At 40.7% G+C, this 27,569-nt stretch overlaps 1 protein-coding gene across 1 annotated transcript; it reads right to left on the bottom strand.

Moving 5' to 3' along the window:
• Positions 1-27,569, bottom strand: LOC143594152 (non-specific lipid transfer protein GPI-anchored 7-like). Its single transcript, XM_077073535.1, has 3 exons — positions 27,207-27,569; positions 26,123-26,155; positions 1-205 (listed from the first exon to the last, which is right to left on the bottom strand). Exons 1-3 carry the CDS (start codon positions 27,535-27,537, stop codon positions 114-116), a joined length of 456 nt encoding a protein of 151 aa, XP_076929650.1. The 5' UTR covers positions 27,538-27,569; the 3' UTR covers positions 1-113.

The following is a 27,569-nucleotide window of genomic DNA, read 5'->3' as shown; positions in this document are numbered from 1 at the left end:
AAAAAACAAATGAAAGAGCCTTAATTTATTACACACTGAACAATAACCAAGTAGTTTACACAAAACAATAATGATATGACAGTCTACCATAACACTGAATCATATAACTTGTCTTAAAATAACATCACACAAGTTGAAATAAATAGCAAACCAACAACCCCACTTGAAGCAATCTTTCCTGCATTGTTTCCACCAGGGGTACTTCCTGCAAAATGCAATCATGTTAGCAAAATGATCGACTCGTATGTTAGAAACAAGAAAATAATAAATTCTAATAACATGAAAAGTTGCTGATGGCCTGATACAAAGTTCAAATGAGGCCTAGACAAAAATCTAAGGATCGATAACAAACAATAAAACTGCCTTGAGCCTTATACGAGATCCCATTTGAAATTCACCTCAAAAGCTTCAACTACAATTCTTATCATTTTAATACTACCAAGTTTCTAACAACTTCAATATACATTTAATATGATCTTTAAGCATTGATAATATAGTTATGTACTCGGTTTTAATTCGGGTACATGAGCCATTTTTGCCAGCGATGACATAAATTGGGCCAAATCAAATCTTATCAGGTCAAGAAAAATAACAAAATAGTGACATAGTAACATGAAATTCTAGCGCGGTAGGAGTGTATCTCCTCTAAATGAAATTGTCTTTTCAAAAAATTTACCATGGAAAGAAACAATTAAGATGAACAAACGAGTTGTTTTAATATTTCATAAACACTTTAACTTAGTTAAACAAACAAATAAACGTAACTAAACATCAATAAACAAATTTAAACAAGAAATACTTAATTAAACATAATATAGTTAACTGAACAAAACTAAAAAACCAAGAACCAACAAAATAAACTCAACGTGGAAATTAATACGAGATTTAAGAAATATACAATTAAAATTGTGGTATTCATCCGGTATTCAATATACCAAAAAATACTTCATACCTCCAAAATATCAATTTAAATATTTGCTTAAATTGCATGTTAAATATAACATTTTATCTTTTAATGTGAATAAAAGAAAAAATAGTGACTTTTAAACCTTTTTATTTATTGATTGTGAAGAAAAGAATCATTCTTGTAACTATTTATGAGATCGAAAGAGAAGACCATGTGTTGAAAGACAGAGTAACTTATACATGTATACAGATTAAAAACACACTACTGTTTTTCCATTATTTGATCTTTACCATGTAAAGTTGGAAACATAACCGATTAACCAGTTTGGTTAAGCCCATTTATTTTAAACTCATCAATTCAACTCAGTCATTTGACACTTAAATTTCATTTCATTATTAATTTATCAATCAGTTGATAACTTTATATAAAAAATAAAATAGCTCTACACTTTTTATTAACTTTTGAATTGTTTATAATGCTCTTTTTTTATTATTATTAATCCGTCTAAACATTCTGACTAATGAAAAAAAAACGTTAAAGAAAGCTTTAACTAAAGGAATATAATTAGGGTGATTGGGGGCTGGAGAACTTTTATTTTTAAAAAATATCAACAATCGGGAATTGTCTTGGTACTTTATACGGGGTGACTAATGACAGAAGGCCACCAGCAACTGGTCCAACCCAGCCGTACAGAACCCTTAAATGCCACTAAGTAATCTCCAGTTTCGGGAGACACCCTCCCGCCCTAAGGCCCACCGGTGAAAACTCGGACACTCTCAAGATCGAACTAGAGATCACAAAAATCTCAGTCTTCCTTCACTAAGTCACTCATGCCCCCCCAAAGCATTGTCAATTGGGTTTGAACTGGAGCCTATACTGAAAAACTCAGGATTTTTCAATATTCCACCACATTCGAACACCACATTGGTTGAACATATTTTGATTTGACCTTTAGCATGTAAAATAAGAACTTACAAAAAAAACTATCTTTTCTAAAAGCATGAAAAATAATCGATTAACCAGTCTGGTTGAGTCCATTTAAACCGACTCTATTTAAACTCATTAATTCAACTCAGTCATTGACAATTAATTTCATATAATTATTGATTTATCAAACAGTTTGAAGAAGCGTGTATCGACTTACTTGTATACGATCAACGTTCCTCGGGTACGAGTACGCTATATCACCGATGGTTTTCCGAGATACAAGTTCTTCCACCTACAAAACGAACAGCACCGTGAGCTTACCCCTCAGAAAGGGACAGAGGGGTCCTCTTTGGGGTAACCCTCCGGTGTGAGAATCAGATATTGTAGGAGGGGATAATCAGGATGTGAAAATGAGTAATGGACTTAGAATATATTTTCTTGCCTGCCTCCAACTGTGGAGGTGGTGTGGTATTTATAGTATTAGGGTTTCCAATGATTTGGCTCAGACCCAATTGGGGCCTTTTTGGCCTCCTCATGTTGCTTCGCGCCACGTGTACTTAGGACACCTGGTGCTTTTTCATTGATTATTCTCTGACCAAGGTCTTTCACCTGACCCATGTGCCATCACGTGGTGGCACATGGGCTTTGCTGAGTTGTCCACCCTTCATTGGCAGCTGTCAACATCAGCACATTCTTTATTCCTTAAAAGATACCTTCTGGAAGGTTGTCTGATGAGTACAATCATGGCTGTCCTTATCCTGATTTGGATTAGACTATTGTCTCATTTGTTGTGTGTCGCTTACGCGCGGCCTTTATGCGCCTATCCTGGGGATGCGCAGGGTCTTCTCTTTATTCTCACACTAAATGTGTGTGTTGTGTGCATATGTGATATGCGCCACGCGCAGATGTTTCATGCGCTTGCGCATAGGTTTTGGCTTTGTGTCTTCATGACATCCATGCGCTTGCGCATAGGTTTTCAAGCCTCTTGTCTATATCTTGTGGGTTGACCCGCCCCGCTCGATGTTAAGGCGGGTGCATACCCCTTCAAGCCCCCCCAGTCTAATGTGTGTCTTGTCTCGCGCGAGCGAGGTAAGATAGATATTAGACTTAATAGTTTGCTTTTTCAATAGGGCTTGTTTTTTCTTTTTCTTTTCTTGTACGCGCGTTGCGCGAAATTCCATCCCTTTGGTTAAAACGAATCGTCAATGCACGTGGTTGGTTGGTGTTGACATGCATCAGAGATGGAGACGTTATGTGTCAGACCTTTCGTGTGCTCGAGGTGCTACAGTGGCTTTTCACGTCTCCTCAAACAGTGTCAGGAACACGTGTCGCGCTTATGTTGACCTACGCCTGCGAGTGGGGGCGCGTGAGCGTAGATCTGATTATTACTTGTTTCTCTCTCTCTCTCTCCTGGGCCTATAAAACCAAACCTTTTGAACGGTTTTTTCTTCATCTCCATTGTCATTTTCAGAGCTTTTGCCTATCATTTATATTCCGATTAAGAGCTTTCGTCTTTGTCCCTGAATTCCGTGCTTAAAGTAACCATATTGTTCGATTCGCAATTGTATGTCTGATAACCCAGACACCCACAATTTCCCCTAGTAAAGGCCGTGTAAAATCAGTGGTTATGTCTACTTTGAAGAAAACCGGCAAGGGTACTCGGGTTGCCGAGGCCTCGTCGAAGGAGGGAGGGAAGAACAAGGCGGTGAAGGGATGGGATGAGATTCCCTGCAAGTTGAAACAACCTGATTTTGATAATCTCGTCGCCTCTCAGGGTTTTCTCCCTGAGTATGGTTGTCTGCTCCCGGCGACCTGGCAAACGGCGGCGGATCCTCCCGCCGGCTATATCTCTTTATATTCTCACTTTTTCACCCACAGTAATCTTCGTCTTCCGATGACGAGGTTTATAGGTGCGCTCCTCCAATTTTACGGGATTCATATATCTCAAGTCCATCCCTGTGGATTAGCGCGCATGACTCATTTTGAGTTCATGTGCAAAGCTCAGCGCGAGGAGCCCACCCCTCGGCGCTTTCAATATTTTTATAAGCCGAAAATCCAAGATTCTTGGTTCTCATTCACACCGCGCAGACAGCAGGTTAAGTGCTGCACTGTTGCCTTCAAAAGCCTTCATGACTGGGCTGAAAAATTCTTTTATATCAAGGCTAGTGTTATTCCCATTCGTATGACCGTGCGCGCGAATACTTCCGCACCCGCGGATGATGACGTTCTTAAGAATCCATCTGGCGAGTGGGATAAAAAATTAACTGCTGAACCATCCCCCGCCAAGAATATTTGCGAGGAAGCGTTGGTGGGGGTTGGTATGAGCAAGAGGTGGACTGACAGCGAGACTGAGCCTGTCATCCATGTTGATGGCTCAGGTGGGTTGTTTGTTCATTGCATTAATTTTGCGCGAGTATAATTCGTTTTGCTGATATCACTTGTCTTGTTTTATGCAGAAAGCAAGGAATACATCCACGCCGCCTATGACGAGCATACAGAAGGTGGCTCTGTCGCCCTGAACGCTGGGGAAGTTGCTTTCCCTGATCGCTTCGATGATATGTTCATCCCTGTCGACTTAGAATTTTGCTTTGACAGCGATGCGCCTGGTAAGCCCTTGTATTTGTGTTTAGGCCCTTAGAATACCAAATTTGGTTTTAACATTTCTGTTGCGCGTATTGTAGATGCGCTCGCTAATTATGAGTTGGAGCCTGTGGAAGAGGAAAGGGAGGAGGAAGAAGCTGAAGCGCGAAAACTCAATCGCAAGGCTAAAGGCAAGACTGGCGCAGGGGCCAGTAAAAAACAGAAAAAAGATTATGCCTCTGTTGCCCAGAATCTTCCTCCTACTCAAGTGAAGGGACTTGAGAAAACCAAGGGTTTTACTTCCAAGTTTTCCTCGTCTTCTTACCTCAAGGTGTGGGCAATCCTCCAGTCCACACGAGGTATGGTGCTGCCACCTCATCTCTGCGCGCGGCGGACAAGGGAAGCGGTGCTGCGCCTGCTTTTTCGTCTTCTCCAACAGGTATACTTTGTTTATATTTTGTGGTTTTATGAGCGTGATTCCGATAGAGTTATTAATGAAGCTTTGTTCACTCAAATGTTTGTAGAGCCGGCAACGTTGGTGGCTCAACCTCAGGCGCAACAAGGTGCCAAGGCTATGCCGAAGGTTGTTTTGAAGTCCTCTGTTTTGCCCTCAAAAAGGGGGAAAATGGACTTCATGGCGATGCTTAATTCGCGGACTGCGGTGCGCCAAGGTATTTATTGCGCTTTGATTGTCTGATTTTTTCCTTTAGTTCAAGTCATAAATCATTTCTCCTTGTTGGTTTTTTCATAGGAATTATAGCTGGCACACAAGCTGCTGGTGGCACTGCTAGCGCTGGCGCTGTTAGTTATGCTCCTGCTCCAACAAGTACTGAATCTCCCCTCATTGGGATCAGTAAGGAGCATGAGACTATTTTTCGCGCTGCTCTAACAGCGTCAAGACCTCCCTCACCTCCTCCTGCGCGCAGCCCTCCTCGTGAGACTATTTTTGATTCTTCCAAGTCGCAGGATAAGAGACCTGTTATAGAGGATGATGAGGAGGTTAATTTTGAAAATTCTGATGGTGGCCGCGTAAGCCCTATAGCGCCACGAGATTTCGTGGCGCAGCCTTTTTCTCATTGGGCAGGCAGGAGCTCATCAGCTGGCGCTAATCTTTCTGCCGGTTCTCCTCAGGTATAAGTTTATTTTGCTCCGCTGTGCAGACTTCCAAGTTAGTGTTTAGATAACTAAAACGTTTCTTTGCGTTGCTTTGTGTTTGTAGGGAGCCGATCACATATACCGCCCGAGCTGGAGTATCACTAAAGAGAGCTCATTCCAATCCTTGGGCGTATGTGAATACTTTTGGGCTCACTCTGTTCCTCCAGCTGAAAGGAGGTTTCAAGAGGACCGCGCTCGCGTGGATTTGCTTAATGACCACCTTTTTGCTGGGTCTGCGTTTTTTGCTGCCTCCCAAGAGCTTCGCAATGATTATATAAAGGTACGTGATGCCTTTTCGGAGGCCAAGCAAGAGGCTAAGATTTCTGCTTGGAATCTTTCTGATGCCCAAGAGAAAGCTGAGAAACTCCAAGCAGAACTTAGCGAGAACCGGGCAAGTTCCAACGCTGCTTTTGTGAAGCGCGGGCTTGAGCTGCAAGCTGCGCGGGAGAAACTGCAAGTGGCAGAGGCAGATGCGGCCAAGTATGCGCGTCAAGCGCGTGACCTGGAGTTGGCAGTGGAGGCGCGTGACCAAACTATTGCGCAGGTTAATACTGAAAAAACTTTATTGGAGACTGAGGTTGCGCGCCTGAAGAAAGAGCTCGATGCTGTGCGAGCGGAAAAGAATGAAGCCTTGGCGGCAGCAGCGTCTGACAAAGAAGAGCTAGAACAAGTCAAGGAAACTGTTAAGTTATTAAACTCTCAAATCCCTGCTCTTGAGACGTCTGTTTCTTCCCTCGCGCAGGACCGTCAATGGCTGATTTCACAGGGTGTGACTCGTTGCGCTTATGCCATGAAATACTCAGACGAGTTTCAGACCCTTGTGATGGACTGTAATGTGGCGTCGCGCTTGGTGGGTCGGGCTAAGGGGTTTAAGGATGGTTATGAATATGGCATACTAAAGAAGAATCCATCCGACTACCCTTATCAGCTCGACGCTGTCTGTGCTGACATGGCTGAGGTGGGGGAGAGGTACTTGAATACTCCAATTCCCATCCTTGAGCAGGTATTTTAACCTTAATGAGTTTACTTGACTTATTTTCATAATCTTTGGTACTTATACTGTTCCTTGTGAATTGCAGATAGCCGCGCTTGCTGACCAGCCCGATCTTGGCACTTTAAAGAAATTACTTGATGAATGTGAAGGGACTGGTGGCATTGATGATGGCGCGGGCAACTCTGCCTCTGCCAGCGGCTCTGGCGTGGCCAAAGGACCTACTCCTGACGCTATCATGACAGAAGACGACTATATTCAAGACGAACAGCTTGATTATGGTAAGTTTGGAGATGACAAGGAGCGGGTTGCGGCAGATGCTGAGGGAGGAAATAATGATGAGGAGGATGAAGAGGCTGATATTAACATAGAGACTTGAAAAGCCCTTCTTGTTTTTTTTTTTTTTTTTTTTGTGTTTGTAGTTTCTACCTCATCATTTGTAAATTTGTAAACTTCTATGTTTCGGAATGAAATTTTGTTTTTCCCTTATTCGCATCTTGCGCATTCCCAATTCATCTCTTTATATTGCATGTGTGTGCTTGTTGAATATAAGGTATGCTTACACATTGAAACTTTGACAAGGTTGTAAGGAAATTATTTTTACTTAATCCTTAACAGTTGTCATATTTCAAGTTATTTTGCCATATTCTGAATATGCTGACACGTGCCTTGGCATTTCATTATTCCTCTTTTGCGCGACGTTATCGTGCATTTATTATAGGGAATTATGAATGAGTTTTTTAGCCTTTACGTGTCAGTATGTGTTACTCTGCCTATATCCATTATAATCCCATGCGCGGCCCCGACCTGAGACCTTAACAACTATGCTTTGGCATGTGCTTTGCCTTAGTTGGGCTTAGGTATTTTTATGGTCCAGCTGCGCAATACGTAGGATGGATGCTGTGAGTAATTTGAGCTAAGGCTCATATTATTGGGCTAAGGCCCTGACGTTTTAGAGTTAAAACTCGTTAACGCGTCTGAGCTTGAAGCTCGCGCATGTATGCTTTACTTCGTTTTATTTTTAGTTTGATGTCAATACAATGTTGTCATATTGCTCAAAATTAATAAAGGGAAGTGTGAAATATGTATGCAAAAGGTAATAGAACGCATATTAAGAAAAGGTAGAGCGTTTCATTATTCGTAATGGCTTAAAAAGCCTTGATTACAAACTTGACAACTTTTACATGAAACATTTTCTAAGTTGTGCAGCGTTCCATGTGCGCGGGATCTTCTTTCCATTTAAATCTTTTAAAGCGTATGCGCCTTTTCCCAATTCTTCCGAGACTTGATAAGGTCCTTCCCAGTTGGGAGACATCTTTCCCGGGGGTATTGCGCGACTAGCTTCATTGTTCCGAAGGACAAAATCATTCTTCTTGAAGTGGCATTCTTTCACGCGCTGATTGTAGTATTTTCTAGCTTTTTCTTGTATTTGGCTTCACTGATGATAGCCGCCTCTCTGCGTCCCTCAAGTAAATTGAGATCCAACCTCCTTTCTTGCTCGTTATCCGTCTTACTCATCATGAGCACTCTATAGGATGGACATCCAATCTCTGCTGGAATCATAGCCTCTGTTCCATAGGTTAGGCTGAACGGGGACTCGCCATTGCTGGTTTTGCTTAATGTCCTGTGCGCCCATAGGACATTAGGTAACTCCTCGACCCATGCATGGGACTCTCCCTCCAACCTTTTCTTCAGCCCATTCAGCAAGCTTTGGTTCGCGCGTTCCACTTGGCCATTCCCTTGAGGGTGGTATACTGAAGTGAAGACCTGATTGATGTGCAATTCCTTGAACCAACTGGATATCTTCCTGTCAGTGAATTGTTTGTCATTGTCGCTCACTGTAACACCCCGTAACCGCAGCGGAAACGTAAACGGGATGCAACAGACACCTCTGATATCAACCACATTGTTTATAAAGAAAACTGAATACATTAATATACTTCGAATTACATTATCTCATATTTCATTGCCGTCTAGGTGATACACACATCATACAATACGATACATAAATCTATTTATTATAATGTATTCTAACATCCCGCACGCAAATCTTACACACATCAAGCACTTAGCACGTAAGCAATCACTTCATCTTAATTGTACCTGAAAAGCATGTGAGAAAACGGGTCAACTACGAATAGTTGGTGAGTTTCACAATTCGGGTAAACCATGATAAATCATTATCAAAATATAATATTATCGATGTAATTATGCTGAGCCCACAAGTGAAACCTCTGACTATCACACACAACCCCGTGGCATACTCCGCCCACGAACCTGCCCCAAACCGCTATGTCTAACATTACATAGCAAAATATATATAACACCCAAAATAGATATGTGCAACTGGCTGGGAAACATCAGCAAATCCATGCCGGACCAGTTGGGTTTGTCGGACCAATAGTACTATCCACACTCTACCGGCTTTCAGTTAATCACTCGTGTTCCGGGGCCTTAGAATGTTAGCAACTCAGACAATTACCATCTTAGTACATTTCCGTACGATTCCCGTACAATAAAATATATATAAATCCACGCAAGTCCATGCGTTCAGTATGTATTTAAACATTTCAGTAATAACATGCTTCCGCCCCGAGAAACTATTTAAAGGCAATTCAGAAAAAGGGGCTCGTGAAACTCACCTTAGCACATGCAAGCAGGTAACAACAATCATTATCAATTAACACGTCCAATCTGTAATATGATCCCTACGATCGTTATTATACAATTATTGTTTATATAACCTTTTAACCGTATCAACTGGTATCTGGGGACACTGTCCACCCAGTACTGTACCCGTTCTGGGGGCAATGATAACCCAGAAACACTTCTCCGGACTCAGATTGTGATATAATTTAGAGTTCAATGGTCACAATTACTATTATCCGTTTTTACGTTTCAAAAATGAGTTTTGTCACACACGACCCGAAAGTAGTTGTTGATTGATAATTTAATTAGAGATGTGAAATTATAGCTCGGTTTAGACGCCCCGATTGGCTGCGAGACCCGTTTCCGTCTTTAGCGCACCGGAAACTGTTAAAATAGGTTAAAATTACTCAAATCATCCGAATTATTTTCGGATGATTTATTTTTACTTTTTTAACTCAATTATATGAAAATAGTTCATTTTTAGGGTTATTATACACCAGTCAGCTCGCTTATGCGAACTTTACCGGTTTACGCGTTTTATTTTATAAAAGTTCACTTTTATTCCAAATAAATATCCGTTCATCCTCGGATCTTGAGATTTTGCAAAAATAACATTTTGACAGTGGGGAATTTTATAAAAATATTTCCAGAATTAATTTCTATATTTAAAATTTATTTATCTATTTTTAAACACCATTTAAACACTAAATATGTCGTAAATACCAAACGATCTTAGAAAAATCCCAAATTTTTCTTGGACGTCCCCTGCCATCCACATAGTCCCCTGTAATTTTTCCAGAACCAAAATCTTCTTTTACATTCCATTTTCACTAAAACCGAGCTAGGAAACCCTAGAACTCGTTTAACCGAAAAGCCTACTTAGACTTCTCCAACGGAACTCAAATTTTGTGTGTGACTTATACATGATATAAAAAGCTTATCTGCAATTTTCCAGAATTTTTCATGATATTTAACTATTTTTCACCATTTTTGGCCAAAACCGAGCATTAAATTCACCAAATATTCATCCTTTATCCAAAAATTCACAGAACTCATATTTTCATGTGTAGATCATCCCTGTAAAATTTCATGACCTAACTCTAAACGATCAACAATCTGTCCAAAAACTCCAAAACCGAACATAACCGAATATACCTTAACTCGTCTTTCCGCCTTATCTACCACTAAACACAGAGCCTACAACCAACATACCACAATACCAAGCAAGTTACACTCACGATCAAGCCTCTTACACTATAGTTTCGGTTATGATTCAAAAACAAAGATTTAAACCGTAAAAATTCGTTCTAGGTTCGTTTAACCCCTTTCTTGGACCAAGATCCCCTGTATAACCCGTATACATCACTTGATCATGCAAGAATCGGTTTTCATCTTTGAAACCTCATTTTCTTGCAAATAAACTCAAAAAACGAAGATGAACACGTGATTAACTCGGTTTTTACCTCGGTTTTTCTTGCTCCAAATATCGGTTTGTAGATTAAAGAATGGAGAGAGTTGAAGATCATGGAGAATTTGTTGTAGAAAAAAGAAATGAGACCATGGGGTTAGACCCTTGGTCCGATCGGATTAATGAGGGGGGTGGGGTGGGACCCACCTCTCCATTCTAGGCCACATGTTTGGATTCTCGTAATCCGGATAATGTTTTGTATAATCTGGTTCAGTTCGTTTTTCGGTTAAATGTCTAATTCGGCTTAAAACGAGGCTAAAACGGTCGTTTTTCGGCTAAAAATGAAATTTATATAAAACCACTTTAAAAAACTTAAACCATGACTTCCATTAACTTAAAATACCATGTTATTAATAATTGCGCATCTTTTTCGGCTTGATCGATTGTCTCTTGCTCGGTTTGGTATTAAAGGTTTCGTTTAACGTACCGACGTACCATTAAATCGAAAATTCTTTTTCTGTGCCGTACTTTACTTATCCCGAAGCATTAATGCTTCATAGAATCACTAAATATTATAGATATCGTCTATAATTGAACCCTCGATTCGTTCGGGTTTCAATAACTATCAATCGATTAATCGCATATTCAATACGATGAACTATATATTCACGTACAATCAATACATTGAACCCTGTATTCTCGTATAATTACTATGGTAAATCATGTACCCGACATTAAATATGACGAACTATTGTCTAGCGGTTAGGGTATACCGGGTTTTGTCGGAATCGTTACATTCTCCCCCCGTTAAGAAATTTCGTCATCGAAATTTTACACGTCCACTATCCCCTTCCGAGAGAAGGGTGGGGGGTTTTTCCTTCAGAATTCACCCTCGCGTTACCAGGTATAATCTGGTCCTCGCTGTGAATTCCACTTAATCATAATTAATTAAGCTTGGTGTGTCCAAACTGTTTAGTTTTCCCGTCTACTATCTCAACGGAATTATTGCTGATATCAAGTATGTCTTCTATGAGTACTTCCATTACTAGTACTTTCGTTGCCTCATCGCTTAGGTACTTTTCAATCCGTATACATGGCAAAACATCATGTATAATACTTAGCCCCTGGAGTACTTTAATCGATAAACTAAATGACCAATCATGGAGATAGTCTCATGAGGTCCTATATATTAAGGAGCTATTTTCGGTTTTGGCAAACCTCATATCAACTCTCTAAGGTGATGCCTTAAAATGCCTTGTCACCTCCTTCCAGTGACAACGGTTTCCTTTGAATGTTGGCATAAATCCTTTGCCAATCTCGCGCTGCTTTCAACTTATCCTAAATATTATAAATCCGATTGGTTGTTTCTCGAATCAATTCAAATATTATGGCTTGAGTGACGCCCATTTTCAATTTAACAAATTGGTGATAATTACTTCACCCATAGAAAGCTTCAAGCTCTCGATGCTCCCTTCCCCGCCTTCTAATAATGGAAGTAGGATGACTATTTCGATCTGAGATAATTGAAAATGGTACTCCACGACGAGATACCATTTCACCATCATGAATTTGGGCGAGAATTCATTGTGGTAATCGTCATGGATTGGGATGAAATGCGAGGATTGGTTAATTGATCCGCGATTACCCAATTTATATCATGCCTTTGATATATCTTGGGAATTTGCGTCCCGAAATCCATTATAATTTATTCCCATCAATGGCGAATTTTCTGTCGTTGCGGCGTTCCCTAGGGTTTTCGGTATGCAGCCTTATCTCTTGCATAACATAAATATTCACCCACATACGTAACCATATCTTTCTCCAAACTCGGCCATTAATGAAATCCTCTCAGATATTCGTATCATCAATAGTCTAATCCGATCCCGGATGTATGGAATATTTCGATCTATGCGCTTCGTCCATGATTAATTCACGAAGGTCATGGAGGGTTGGGATCCACACCCAATTTTTGAAAGTAGAGAATTTCGTCCACGCGTTGTTCGAAATTCTTCTCATTGCCGTAAAGTCCCTCCTTTTCCAATTGTTCCTCTTTCAACACCTCACGTTGGGCGACTCGAATCAGGTCCGAAAGGTTCAACTGGACTATTATCCCCAGCGCTCGCACTCGCAATGGCTTAACCCGATCTTTCCTACTCAAGGCATCGGCTACGACGTTAGCCTTGCCGGGGTGATAACGGATGTCACAGTCATAATCGCTTAACAACTCGACCCCTCTTCGATGAATATGAGACTGCGGTCTCTTATCATCTATAAAATTTGTACATTTGCGTCGTACAAAGGATTATGAGTTGGGTAATGCTAAAATTTCTTTAATAAACCGCTGATAGTCTCCGGCTAGTCCTAAAAATTGGCGCGTTTCCTTTGGCGCCTTGGGTGACTGCCAATTTTAATGGTTTCTATCTTATTTGAATCTATGAGAAATCCTTGTTGCTTTACAACATGACCAAGGGATTATGCTTTCTGTATTCAAGATCACATTTCGAAAACTTCGCGTATAACTCCTCTTGCTTTAACACTTCCACCATTTTCCTTAGACGTCGTTCGTGCTCTTCCTTACGTTGCAAATATATCAAAATATCATCAATGGATGCTATGACAAATTTGTCAAAATAAAGTTTACAGACTCGGTTCATGAGTTCCATGAACACTGCCGGCACACTTGTTAGCCCGAACGGCATAAATAAGAATTCATAATGGCCGTAACGAGTCCGAAACGCTGTTGTTGCAACGTCCTCCTCTTGGATTTTTCATTTGGTGATAACTATATCTAAGATCAATTTTCTAAAAATAAATCGCCCTTTGCAGTTGGTTAAACAAATCATTTACTTCGAAAAAGTGAATACCTATTCTTGTTCGTCACTTTATTCAATTCTCCCTAATCAATACATATCCTAACACTTTCGTCCTTCATTTCCCAAATAACACTGGTGCACCCCATGGTGACTAACTAGGTCGTATAAAACCTTTATCCAATAATTCTTGCATTTCAGTTGGCGCAAGTCGGTAAGATGCTTTAGCAACAGGGCCAGCTTGAGGTATTAAATCGATTCTGAATTCGACCTGTCGGGTTGGCGGTAATAAGTTATTCTGGGAAAACTTCTGGATATTTAAGTATCATCGAAACATCTTCTATATGTTTTCTTTTAAATACTTTGGCAATCGCGTTTGTTAAATACACCATGTTTTCTTGTCGTAAATATTATAGCATCTCAAGATGAGATTAGAGTGGTAACATAATACCGTACACTTTTCTCTGTATCTAATCGCTTCATCGTCCGAAAGAGAGCTTCTAATCATCTTCTTTTCATATTTGATTTCAGCTTCATGTTGAGTTAGCCAATCCATGTTAACTATTACGTCAAAACTCCATAACTTTACTGGTCGTAGGTCAATAAGGAAAGGTTAATCGTTCAGAATAATAGGACAATTCCGAACAATTTAGTTAACCATTAGGGATTTACCGTTAGCTATTCTACCGTATGGGGTTCTATAGTTTCACTAATCGGTATCATTCCAAATGATAGGAGGTTAGCAGGAACTAACTTCTATCGACGACCGTAAAATATCACTGAAGCCTATTGATTTAAAACTACAACATATTTGATACCACCTTTGGATCTTGACGTGCTTTATTCGAATTACTCACAAAAGCACGGCTCCTTGCTTGATCAGAGGTTGATGCTTGTCATGAGGTTCATCTTCCAACGACACCTTGGTTCAACTTTGGGCAATTCTCTTGAAACGTCCTGTACTGCCACATTCATAGCAAGTACAACTGTTTGGCATAATTTGATTTCTTTGGATGGATTGTTATTAAAGCTGTTGGGTTCGGAGTGGTTGTACACGAATGGGTTGGGGTTGCCGGTTCACATGGCTTCAATTGGTTCTACTATTAGGGCATTACGTCCATCTTTACCACACCCGTGGCCTACTATCACTCGACATTCTTCTTCCTGCCGATGACCATATTTTCCACATTTAGGGAAGGACCCTTCATGCGGTTCATGTTTTTACACCAGAACTAGTCTCAGTATAATTCTGGGTTGTAGGACATACCTACTTATTCAAAAGCCTACCTTGCACTATCCTTTATCATTTCTCTTCTTTATCACTCGATGTCTCACCTAACGTCCTTCCAGTCCGCTTCCCATAGAGTCAAATATATCAACGCTGGCTTGTGACACAACCCTTCCAAAGGTTGTATATTTTACATGATTGACTATACTCCTTATCGATGGAGTTAGTCCCCAATATAGCGTTCACTTCGCTTAGTTTCAGGAGTAATTAGCCATGTTACCAGACATGACAATTCCTTCAAACGATTAGCGTGTTCTAAGTGATCAGCACCCAACATTTCTATCTTTCATAGCTCAGTTTCCAATCTCTGAACTTAATTACTCGAATAAAAGTGCTCTAGCACAAGAATTTTAAATTCCGACCATATCATCTGAGTAATAATTTTCTAACTATAATTTTGTACCATCGTGTTCCATCACGATACAACATAATCTACCAACATATCTGTAGCATATTTCCACTACACAATGTTCTAGACTCTTACCAATATCCTTAACCATTTCGATCTTTTCTATCCACTCGCTAATCTATTCCTCCCTTTACCATCAGTAAACTATTAATAATCCCCTTAACACAACCGATAAACATATCCTTCATACCGGATCTAATTCATTACGACTACTATTCAAGTTTAGTTTATAACTAATACTTGTAGTCATAATAGTATTCGGTGGGACATTAACACTCTTAGTAATAACACTAAGAATTGAAATATTCGTAATCATGTGATTGCTCGATCTATAATTCTGCGATCACATTTGCATCAACACTAGCAGTGATCTGTGATACAACATTCGGTATCATCATCTGCTATCTTTGAGCAATCAACTGAATCATATCAATCTCCATCATTGGAGTTACTCTTTTATGTCATTCTGCCGTGCTCATCCCGTACGCAGTAATCAATACTAATCTCACCGTATAACTCGTTACCAGTTCAATCATAACAGCAGGTACACATACACACCAAATATTATCATACATATTACACATACCAGTATCTAGTTATATGTCCCACAAGTATAATAACATATGGACTTAACCTGACGTCGGTTAACGTTTAAATATGTTTCATAACCCTTGTCACCAACCGACATATAGATCTTTTTCAACAAAGATCAATGTTTAATACGCTTGATTTCAATATCCTTCTGCATGTCAGCATAACCGATACATGCTCACCATGAGCACCAAACGATTACGTACCACGGAGTTATAATATCCGTGTCTATTCGTATATCCGGCATACACGGTATACCACCTACGAACGAATAACCAACTATGCTATAATGATTCCAACACCTCTCTGTGTATGGGTAATCATTCTATTCGAGTATACATGGGTATAGGCATCTAACGGATGTAAGGTTAACATAGGGAGTTGCAAGGTTCAAGGTAATCGTGCGACATGGTTTGCCTTCATATATTATTAATTACTATTATGGGAAACTCTATCACTTGCTCAGTCAATGTCCTCAGGCGTTCTAGGTTTGCTAAAATCAGTAATTCTCGATCTGGAGGTGGTATGTCTCATATGTTTGAGAGTGAGCAATACATATATATATTTCTATATATTATTTTTATCTGCTCATTTATTATCCATTTTATTATTATTATTTTATTTTTATTTTAATGGAACAAGAATGGGTTCAGGTACAGGTCCGTCCGTACGTGAGGGTCGTCGGTTCGGGTGAACATATGGGGTTATTAGGATATACGGTACCGGTGTTGGTAGGGTAAGGGATTTATCAATATTGGTTGGGAGTGACGGTTACTAGATATTTCTGTTTAATGTCAAACGGAAGATCTAACTTGGTACTATCATAACTATGCCCCGATAAGTCAGACTTATCATCAACCGATGCTCTAGAAATCTCAGCATCCTCGGTACTTTTATTATTTCATCCCCCGGTTCCCTATCCGGGTCCTATTTCTCAATACATATACCCACAAGATATGTACATATATATATACACACATTAGCACGTATAAATAATATTATATACTTTACACATATGTTGCCATTTTTACCTATTAACGTTCCCCGTGACTTCCCCTGAATTCCCTTGTGCGGACAAGTCTGTTATTATGTTCCGGACCATAATAACTCACTTGTCCATCCAAGTTCATCCAGATCTCGTCACTATAAATTATTAGTTGATATTCAGATCCTATAATACTTGAGCTACTGGTTATATTTTAGGTATCTTTTAAAGACATCCTAATTCTTTTATAACCAATGGCTCTGATACCAAGTTCTGTAACACCCCGTAACCGCAGCGGAAACATAAACGGGATGCAACAGACACCTCTGATATCAACCACATTGTTTATAAAGAAAACTGAATACATTAATATACTTCGAATTACATTATCTCATATTTCATTGCCGTCTAGGTGATACACACATCATACAATACGATACATAATTCTATTTATTATAATGTATCCTAACATCCCGCACGCAAATCTTACACACATCAAGCACTTAGCACGTAAGCAATCACTTCATCTTAATTGTACCTGAAAAGCATGTGAGAAAACGGGTCAACTACGAATAGTTGGTGAGTTTCACAATTCGGGTAAACCATGATAAATCATTACCAAAATATAATATTATCGATGTAATTATGCTGAGCCCACAAGTGAAACCTCTGACTATCACACACAACCCCGTGGCATACTCCGCCCACGAACCTGCCCCAAACCGCTATGTCTAACATTACATAGCAAAATATATATAACACCCAAAATAGATATGTGCAACTGGCTGGGAAACATCAGCAAATCCATGCCGGACCAGTTGGGTTTGTCGGGCCAATAGTACGATCCACACTCTACCGGCTTTCAGTTAATCACTCGTGTTCCGGGGCCTTAGAATGTTAGCAACTCAGACAATTACCATCTTAGTACATTTCCGTACGATTCCCGTACAATAAAATATATATAAATCCACGCAAGTCCATCCGTTCAGCATGTATTTAAACATTTCAGTAATAACATACTTCCGCCCCGAGAAACTATTTAAAAGCAATTCAGAAAAAGGGGCTCGTGAAACTCACCTTAGCACATGCAAGCAGGTAACAACAATCATTATCAATTAACACGTCCAATCTGTAATATGATCCCTACGATCGTTATTATACAATTATTGTTTATATAACCTTTTAACCGTATCAACTGGTATATCTGGGGACACTGTCCACCCAGTACTGTACCCGTTCTGGGGGCAATGTTAACCCAGAAACACTTCTCCGGACTCAGATTATGATATAGTTTAGAGTTCCATGGTCACAATTACTATTAGTCGTTTTTCTCGTTTTGCGTGCCTAGCACGGTTATCCGTTTTTACGTTTCAAAAATGAGTTTTGTCACACACGACCCGAAAGTAGTTGTTGATTGATAATTTAATTAGAGATGTGAAATTATAGCTCGGTTTAGACGCCCCGATTGGCCGCGGGACCCGTTTCCGTCTTTAGCGCACCAGAAACTGTTAAAATAGGTTAAAATTACTCAAATCATCCGAATTATTTTCGGATGATTTATTTTTACTTTTTTAACTCAATTATATGAAAACAGTTCATTTTTAGGGTTTTTATACACCAGTCAGCTCGCTTATGCGAACTTTACCGGTTTACGCGTTTTATATTATAAAAGTTCACTTTTATTCCAAATAAATATCCGTTCATCCTCGTATCTTGAGATTTTGCACAAATAACATTTTGACAGTGGGGAATTTTATAAAAATATTTCCAGAATTAATTTCTATATTTAAAATTTATTTATCTATTTTTAAACACCATTTAAACACTAAATATGTCGTAAATACCAAACGATCTTAGAAAAATTCCAAATTTTTCCTGGACGTCCCCTGCCATCCACATAGTCCCCTGTAATTTTTCCAGAACCAAAATCTTCTTTTACATGCCATTTTCACTAAAACCGAGCTAGAAAACCCTAGAACTCGTTTAACTGAAAAGCCTACTTAGAATTCTCCAACGGAACTCAAATTTTGTGTGTGACTTATACATGATATAAAAAGCTTATCTGCAATTTTCCAGAATTTTTCATGATATTTAACTATTTTTCACCATTTTTGGCCAAAACCGACCATTAAATTCACCAAATATTCATCCTTTATCCAAAAATTCACAGAACTCATATTTTCATGTGTAGATCATCGCTGTAAAATTTCATGACCTAACTCTAAACGATCAAAAATCTGTCCAAAAACTCCAAAACCGAACATAACCGAATATACCTTTCGTTTTCCGCCACTACAAGCTACAAACTCGTCTTTCCGCCTTATCTACCACTAAACACAGAGCCTACAACCAACATACCACAATACCAAGCAAGTTACACTCACGATCAAGCCTCTTACACTATAGTTTCGGTTATGATTCAAAAACAAAGATTTAAACCGTAAAAATTCGTTCTTGGTTCGTTTAACCCCTTTCTTTGGACCAAGATCCCCTGTATAACCCGTATACATCACTTGATCATGCAAGAATCGGTTTTCATCTTTGAAACCTCATTTTCTTGCAAATAAACTCAAAAAACGAAGATGAACACGTGATTAACTCGGTTTTTACCTCGGTTTTTCTTGCTCCAAATATCGGTTTGTAGATTATAGAATGGAGAGAGTTGAAGATCATGGAGAATTTGTTGTAGAAAAAAGAAATGAGACCATGGGGTTAGACCCTTGGTCCGATCGGATTAATGAGGGGGGTGGGGTGGGACCCACCTCTCCATTCTAGGCCACATGTTTGGATTCTCGTAATCCGGATAATGTTTTGGATAATCTGGTTCAGTTCGTTTTTCGGTTAAATGTCTAATTCGGCTTAAAACGAGGCTAAAACGGTCGTTTTTCGGCTAAAAATGAAATTTATATAAAACCACTTTAAAAAACTTAAACCATGACTTCCATTAACTTAAAATACCATGTTATTAATAATTGCGCATCTTTTTCGGCTTGATCGATTGTCTCTTGCTCGGTTTGGTATTAAAGGTTTCGTTTAACGTACCGACGTACCATTAAATCGAAAATTCTTTTTCTGTGCCGTACTTTACTTATCCCGAAGCATTAATGCTTCATAGAATCACTAAATATTATAGATATCGTCTATAATTGAACCCTCGATTCGTTCGGGTTTCAATAACTATCAATCGATTAATCGCATATTCAATACGATGAACTATATATTCACGTACAATCAATACAGTGAACCCTGTATTCTAGTATAATTACTATGGTAAATCATGTACCCGACATTAAATATGACGAACTATTGTCTACCGGTTAGGGTATACCGGGTTTTGTCGGAATCGTTACACTCACGATTTCCATGGGCAGGCCAAAACGGCATACGATGTGGCTCCAAATAAATTGCTTCATTGCCTCGGCTGTGATTTTTGCCAGTGGCTTGGCTTCAACCCATTTTGTGAAATAGTCTACTGCCACTACCAAAACTTTACTCGCCCTGGCGCTTGTGGTAAGGGACCCACAATATCGATTGCCCACTTGTGGAAAGGCCATGCAGAGGTCACCGGGATCAAGTTGTTCTTTGGCCGCATGGTATTTGGCGCATAGCTCTGACACGCTTTGCATTTTTGGATCTCTTTTAACGCGTCCAAGTACATGCCTGGCCAATAGTAACCTGCGTTCATTGCCTTGGCGACCACCATGCGCGGGCCAGCATGTATTCCACAGATTCCTTCGTGTATCTCTCTGATCACATAGCTTGCTTCCTCAGCGTCTAGGCATTTCATGAGTGGTCCAAGATAAGAGCGTCGATATAACGTACCATCGAGCATTTCGTAGTTCTGCGACTTGTGTCTTATTTTCCTCGCCTGTGCGCGATCGTCTGGTACCTTTCCCTCCTTCAAGAATTCCATTATTGGAGTTATCCATGATGAAGGTGTTGTATGAATTACAAGAACAGACTTCGCTCCCACTGACGGGTTGCTCATTACTTCCACCCTGACATCTTTGCCAAAATGATCGAAGCTGGTTGATGCCATCTTGCTTAGCGCGTCGGCAGACTTATTTTCACTGCGCGGAATGTGTATGATTCTGAAAAAGTCAAATTGTTCGGTGAGTTTCTTCGCCTGCTCTAGATACAGAGGCAAGGTGTTCTCCTTGGCATCATAAAGGCCATTGACTTGTGCTGCTACCAGGTATGAATCTACATGAGCCTCTAGCTTTTTAACTCTGAACTTGTGCGCGATGCGCAAACCAGCCAGCAGGGCTTCATATTCAGCTTCATTCTTGGTGCTCTTGAAATCCAACCTGATTGCGTAAGTATACTAATGATTTTCTGGATCCACCAGTTTGAGGCCTGCGCCGGACCCTTGGTTGTGTGAAGCTCCATCAGTGAATAATCTCCAAACGTTTCTTCATTATTGGCTTGCGGAGGGTCTACTTCGCGCTGAGCCTCTTCGACTTTTCCTTCAGGGATTTCTGCGATGAAATCAGCTAAGACTTGTCCCTTGATTGCTGGACGAGGCTTATAGGTGATCGTGTGCTCCTCTAATTCCAGCGCCCATTTTGTCAGCCTTCCTGAGAGCGCGGGACGTCGCAAGACTTGCTGGATGTTGTAATCAGTCAGGACTTCAATAGGATGACCATTGAAATATCTGTGAAGCTTGCGCGACGCATGCGTTAATGATAAAACTAACTTTTCTATGATGGTGTAGCGCGTCTCAGGATCTGTCAGCACCCGACTTACATAATAAATTGGTGTTTGGATTCCCTTGCGATCCACCAATAATACTGCGCCAATGGCGCGCTCTCCTGCTGACAGGTACAACATTAAAGTTTCACCAGGTAGTGGAGCTGTGAGCGCAGGCAGATTTATCAGACATTCTTTTATCTCACTGAAACTTTGCTCGGCCTCAGGCGTCCACTTGAATTGGCTTTTCTTTAAGCAATTTCTCAATGTGTTAATGAATGGGGTAGATTTGCTTGCATGGTTTGCTAGGAACCTGTTAATTGATACCAATCTACCATTCAACTTTTGAACTTCCTTCATGGTGGATGGTGAGGGCATGCCGAGGATAGCCTCCACCTTCTCTGGGTTCACCTTGAAACCATCCTTGCTGACCATTACGCCGAGAAATTTCCCTTTTTCCACGCCGAATGTGCATTTGCTCGGGTTGAGCTTCATGTTTACTTCCTTTAGGCGCCGAAGGGTTTCTTCGATGTCTTTGAGCATTTGTTTTTCCTCCCTGCTTTTAATCACCAAATCATCCACGTAGACTTCTAAGTTTTTTCCAATCTGCTCGATGAAAATTGCATCCATGAGTCTTTGGTAAGTGGCTCCTGCATTCTTCAAACCAAAGGGCATTTTTGTGTAACAGAAAACACCCTTGTCAGTTCTGAAAGCAGTCTTGTCTTCATCCTGCGGTGCCATTTGAATTTGGTGACAGCCTTTATAGGCATCCAGGAAACATTTGAGCTTAAACGGCACCACAGAGTCCACCTTCATGTCAATGTTTGGGAGGGGGTAACAATCTTTTGGACACGCCTTGTTGAGGTCCTTGAAATCAATGCACATTCTCCATGACCCATTGCTCTTCTTTACCATCACAGGATTGGCTACCCATGTTTGATATCGTATTGGACGAATGATATTCGCGCGCAGTAGATCTTCTACTTGCTCATTCATGGCCTTTGTCTTCTCGTCTCCCATGACTCTTTTCTTTTGAGCAATTGGCTCCACGGACTTGAATGTGTTGAGAGAGTGCTGCGCCAGGTCTCGCGGAACCCCAGTCATATCAGAATGTTGCCACGCGAAGACTGACATATACGTTGTGAGCAATCTTTTCATTCTCACTCTTGTGTCATCTGATATCGTAGCTCTGATTGTGATTGTTTGTTCTGGGAATTTTGGGTTGAGAATCCATTCCTCTGGCGCGTTGTTTGCCACTGGAAGCTTCATTCTCCCCTCTCGAGGTATACTTATTACTGCGCATAAATGATCTCGGTACACAAATGTTACTCCTGTTGGTGTTGGGAACCCCAACGCGCCATGCGCTGGTGACGGTATGGCGTTGAATTGGGAAATCGTTCCTCTACCCAAGATCATACTATGGCATGAATTGGTGGGCAAGACCAGGAAGTTGACAATTTCAGCTCGCTTGTGCTTCTCATCCCCCATAGTTAGTTCGAATTGTATCTGACCTAGGGGGTGAATAATTTCGTTTGAGACACCCGAGATTGGTGCACTCACAACTTCGAGCCTTGCTTGGTCTGCTGGATCCAGCTTCCTGAAACATTGCTCAAACATGATGTCTGACTCACTACCGATGTCCACCAGGACTCTTGACACCTCATAATGAGCGATGTGTGCAGTGATGACTAGAGGACTGCTGATAGACGGGCCTCCTCTGATTCTTGGAAAGATTACTTGTTGCTCGCGCCAATCCCCTTGGATTTGCGCGCTTCTCTTCCTCGATCCTTGCCCTTGCCTTCTTCCTTCAGCTACACAGATTCTTTTGAATTTTTTACTGGCTGAGGCTCCGACTGGTTGTTCGTTCTCTGGTCTTGGATTTTTTACCAGGTGAGCCAACTTGCCTGATTTCACATCTTTTTCGATCGCATCCTTCAAATGATGGCATGCATCGGTGTTGTGCCCTGTGGATTTGTGAAACTCACAATATTTGCCACTGTTCGGTGGTCCCTTATGGAGTAATGGTCTGGGGTTTTTAAACTGGACATTCTCTGTGCTTAACACTTGCGAAGGCGTTTTGGTGAGGGGAGTCCATATTCTTGGTAGAGGTCTGTTAGGCTCTCTGCCGCCTTCCTTCTTGTCATCTTCTCCGCGATTAAAAATGTCTTTTTGGGGTTGGGGTGAACTTTGTTGCGCTTGCTTTTCTGCCGGAGAATAATTGGTTTGTTGCAACCTGGACCGTACGGAGTTTTGTTTGCCCCTCCTTTCATTGTTGCATGGTGCTCCTGTTTGATGCCCTTTATCTCTTGCTCTGTCTTGGGCAATTTGTTTTTCATTTCGTGCGAAGACTCGTGATGCTTCCATAAGCTTAGCCCAAGTGGTTGGCATGCCTTCTCTGCTCACGAGAGTTCTGCGGAGTTGATCACTGCGCGCACCTTGTATAAAGGCCACGCGCAAGAGTTGTTCAGTGATGCCTCCAATTGCAAGAGATTCCTAATTGAAACGAGTTATGTAGTCTTCAATGGTTTCATCATTCCTGCGTATGCAGTGCATGATGTCATCGGGGTCGCGCGTGTGTCTGCGCTGCTGTACAAAGTGAGCCTGGAACTTTTCCAATAGCTCTTCGAACCCATCGATTTGTCCTGTCGGCAAGCTTTCGAACCAGACACGCGCTGCACCCGTGAGGCAGCGAGCAAACATGTGGCACCATTTTGGCATCGTCCAGCTTTCTAAGTTTCCAGTGTTATAAAAACCTTGTAAGAAATCATCTGGATCTGTTGTACCATCGTACTTGCCTAAACCGCTTGGCATCTTGGTTTTGTGTTGGATGGGAGCCTTCGCAATGCGCTCAGCGAATTTTGAATGTATTACCAAGATGGCTGGCCTATATGGTGTGGTTACGTCCACTTGCCCTTTCGCTTGTGGGTTGTATGGTGTGTATAAATCCATATCAGCTTTGGCTCCAGGTGCTATGTGCATGTGTGCGCGAAGCTGTGATCCTCTTGCATGAGTATCTCGCGTCTTCTTCATGCTGTGCACCTCTTGCTCATCACTAATATCAGCTTGTTCGGTGTGAACAGAATGACCGTCTTCCAGCGCGCACGTCTTTTTTGTTGTTCCCTGAATGGTTTGTTTATCAAATGCGAGCCTTTGTGTTAAATCGGCTAATTTTTTGTGTTTTACCAACTCATTGTATTTGTCCATTAAACGTCGTTGTTCGTTTATGAGCCATTCTTTAGGGTCATTGGTTTCAACTTCCGGGCCCATTGGTCCTTTTTGTTTTGTACCAGTCAGATTTTGGAACGTGAGATCGTCTGGGGGAGTTTCAGTTTGATTATGAGGTGTTGTGTTGAAGGGATGGTTACTGGCGGTGCGCGCAGTGTCACGCGGCGCCCTCAGAACCTGATGTCCCTCATTAACATCCTCAAGCTCATTATCCTCCAGAACTTGATCGTTGTTTCGAACACCGGAAACCATGGTGAAGATTTTCTGAGAGAAAATTGATGAAATAGTAGTTTTGTTGCCGTTGTAACAGGTGATGGCGCCAATGAAGAAGCGTGTATCGACTTACTTGTATACGATCAACGTTCCTCGGGTACGAGTACGCTATATCACCGACGGTTTTCCGAGATACAAGTTCTTCCACCTACAAAACGAACAGCACCGTGAGCTTACCCCTCAGAAAGGGACAGAGGGGTCCTCTTTGGGGTAACCCTCCGGTGTGAGAATCAGATATTGTAGGAGGGGATAATCAGGATGTGAAAATGAGTAATGGACTTAGAATATATTTTCTTGCCTGCCTCCAACTGTGGAGGTGGTGTGGTATTTATAGTATTAGGGTTTCCAATGATTTGGCTCAGACCCAATTGGGGCCTTTTTGGCCTCCTCCTGTTGCTTCGCGCCACGTGTACTTAGGACACCTGGTGCTTTTTCATTGATTATTCTCTGACCAAGGTCTTTCACCTGACCCATGTGCCATCACGTGGTGGCACATGGGCTTTGCTGAGTTGTCCACCCTTCATTGGCAGCTGTCAACATCAGCACATTCTTTATTCCTTAAAAGATACCTTCTGGAAGGTTGTCTGATGAGTACAATCATGGTTGTCCTTATCCTGATTTGGATTAGACTATTGTCTCATTTGTTGTGTGTCGCTTACGCGCGGCCTTTATGCGCCTATCCCGGGGATGCGCAGGGTCTTCTCTTTATTCTCACACTAAATGTGTGTGTTGTGTGCATATGTGATATGTGCCACGCGCAGATGTTTCATGCGCTTGCGCATAGGTTTTGGCTTTATGTCTTCATGACATCCATGCGCTTGCGCATAGGTTTTCAAGCCTCTTGTCTATATCTTGTGGGTTGACCCGCCCCACTCGATGTTAAGGTGGGTGCATACCCCTTCACAGTTCATAACTTAATAAAAAAATTAAATAGCTCTATACTTTTAATTAGCTTTTGAATTGTTTATAATCTTTTTCTTTTTTAATTATTAATCCGTCTAAACATTCTGACTATGAAATAAAAACATTAAAGAAAGCCTTAAGGAATATGATTAGGTTGAGTGGGGGCCAGGAGAAAATTAACCAAGTTTTAGTCAAATTAAGACCTCCCAACAAATCGACTGAGTCAATATAACATTAACTAATGGTTTCAGACTTTCAAACGCTTCAAATTAAACGAATATAAAAATTTCATTAAAAATTGTAAACAGAAGATGAAGTGATCAAGACAGTACCTGGTTGAGTCGTGGATCCACTTGGTGCTTGAGCTGCATCAACATTTGATAATTCAAACTATCAATTCTCATATCCAATATTATTAATTGAAGCATAATTGTATCAATTTTTTGCAGTTTTATTACCCACACATAATCAATATTGAACAATCAAAAGCCTGTCACTTTTAACAGCAACCCGAAATCCAAACTAACTTGAACCGTAGTAATTTTGTTCGGTTATTGGGGCTAAATATGGTTTTCAAGACAACTCGAAAAAACGAAATAAAGTTTTGATTTTCAAAACATGATGTTAGGTATAGGCTATATCACTTCGCATTCCAGCTAAAAAATTACACCTACGCGTTTTTTTCTATCCAGCCTTGCAAATTCGGTTATGTTCGCATTCTATTCAATTTATGGCCCGATTGACTACAGACGATTATACTGGAAAATTTTTCATTAAATTTTATCGAATTATGTTTTAACGTTACAAATCAAGATGAATATTTCGCTTTAATTTTAACATTCGTAGGTTTCTAACGTTTTCTTTTTATTGTTTTCTTAGATACTAGAAACCAACTAACCCAATTCAAATAACCCGAACCCAAAAAACCCAAAGAGATTTGATTCAAACTAACCCAAAAACTACCAAACAGGGCCGGCCATGGCATATGGCAGGGTAGTCGACGGGCATAGGCCCCCGACTACCCGCTAGGCCTGGAAATTTTTTTTTTAAATTATATGTAATTTATGAAAAACTATATCTGTTTAATGTTTTAACACAATTGCATAATAACTAACTTGGTCTAGTGGCAAAAGGTAAGATTCTCAACCAAAATGTTGTGGGTTCTAGCCTGGTATCATTTGAGACATGTTTTAGGCTTTTAGCCTATGTTTTATACATTAGTTTTTTAAACAACCCAAATTGTAACCAAGAAAGCCAGTTTAAAAATTGAATAATTTAAACCCAACAAAACACTCTTTTTACTTTATACTTTAGGCCCCCAAAATATTTTTCGACTTCGGTCCAAAATCTGATTCAGGAAATGAATTACCAACATCAATCAGTTTATAAGAAAGCAAAAGACAAGAACTAACTAACCATTTTTACAGACAGTGACATCGTTAGAGAGACCACACAAGCGAGGAAGACCAAGAGCCTGAGTAATATTGATTTTGAAACCAGACAAAAAGTCAGGATTATTATAGAGATTGCAGAGACACGGGAGATCGTTGGCAACCGCCTCCTTGATCGGATCACAGCAAGAGTTGGGTGGCGATGTGGTGTAGTTCAGGTACTGGGCGCAGGGGATTAGCTTCGCACCACACGTCTGGTCCTGCGCGTGTGCCGTTGACACCGCCAGCACCAGAAGTGTGATGGTAACTACAAGCATGGATGAAGAAGAAGAAGAAGAAGATGATGAGGTTGCCATTGTTTTGGTTGATGATTGAAAATGGAGGTGAC

Source organism: Bidens hawaiensis, unplaced genomic scaffold, assembly GCF_021521415.1.
Source record: "Bidens hawaiensis isolate Kalapana, Puna unplaced genomic scaffold, B.hawaiensis_p1.1 tig00043136_1, whole genome shotgun sequence".
Classification (NCBI taxonomy): Eukaryota; Viridiplantae; Streptophyta; class Magnoliopsida; order Asterales; family Asteraceae; genus Bidens; species Bidens hawaiensis.
This window is presented reverse-complemented; position numbering and strand designations above follow the sequence as displayed.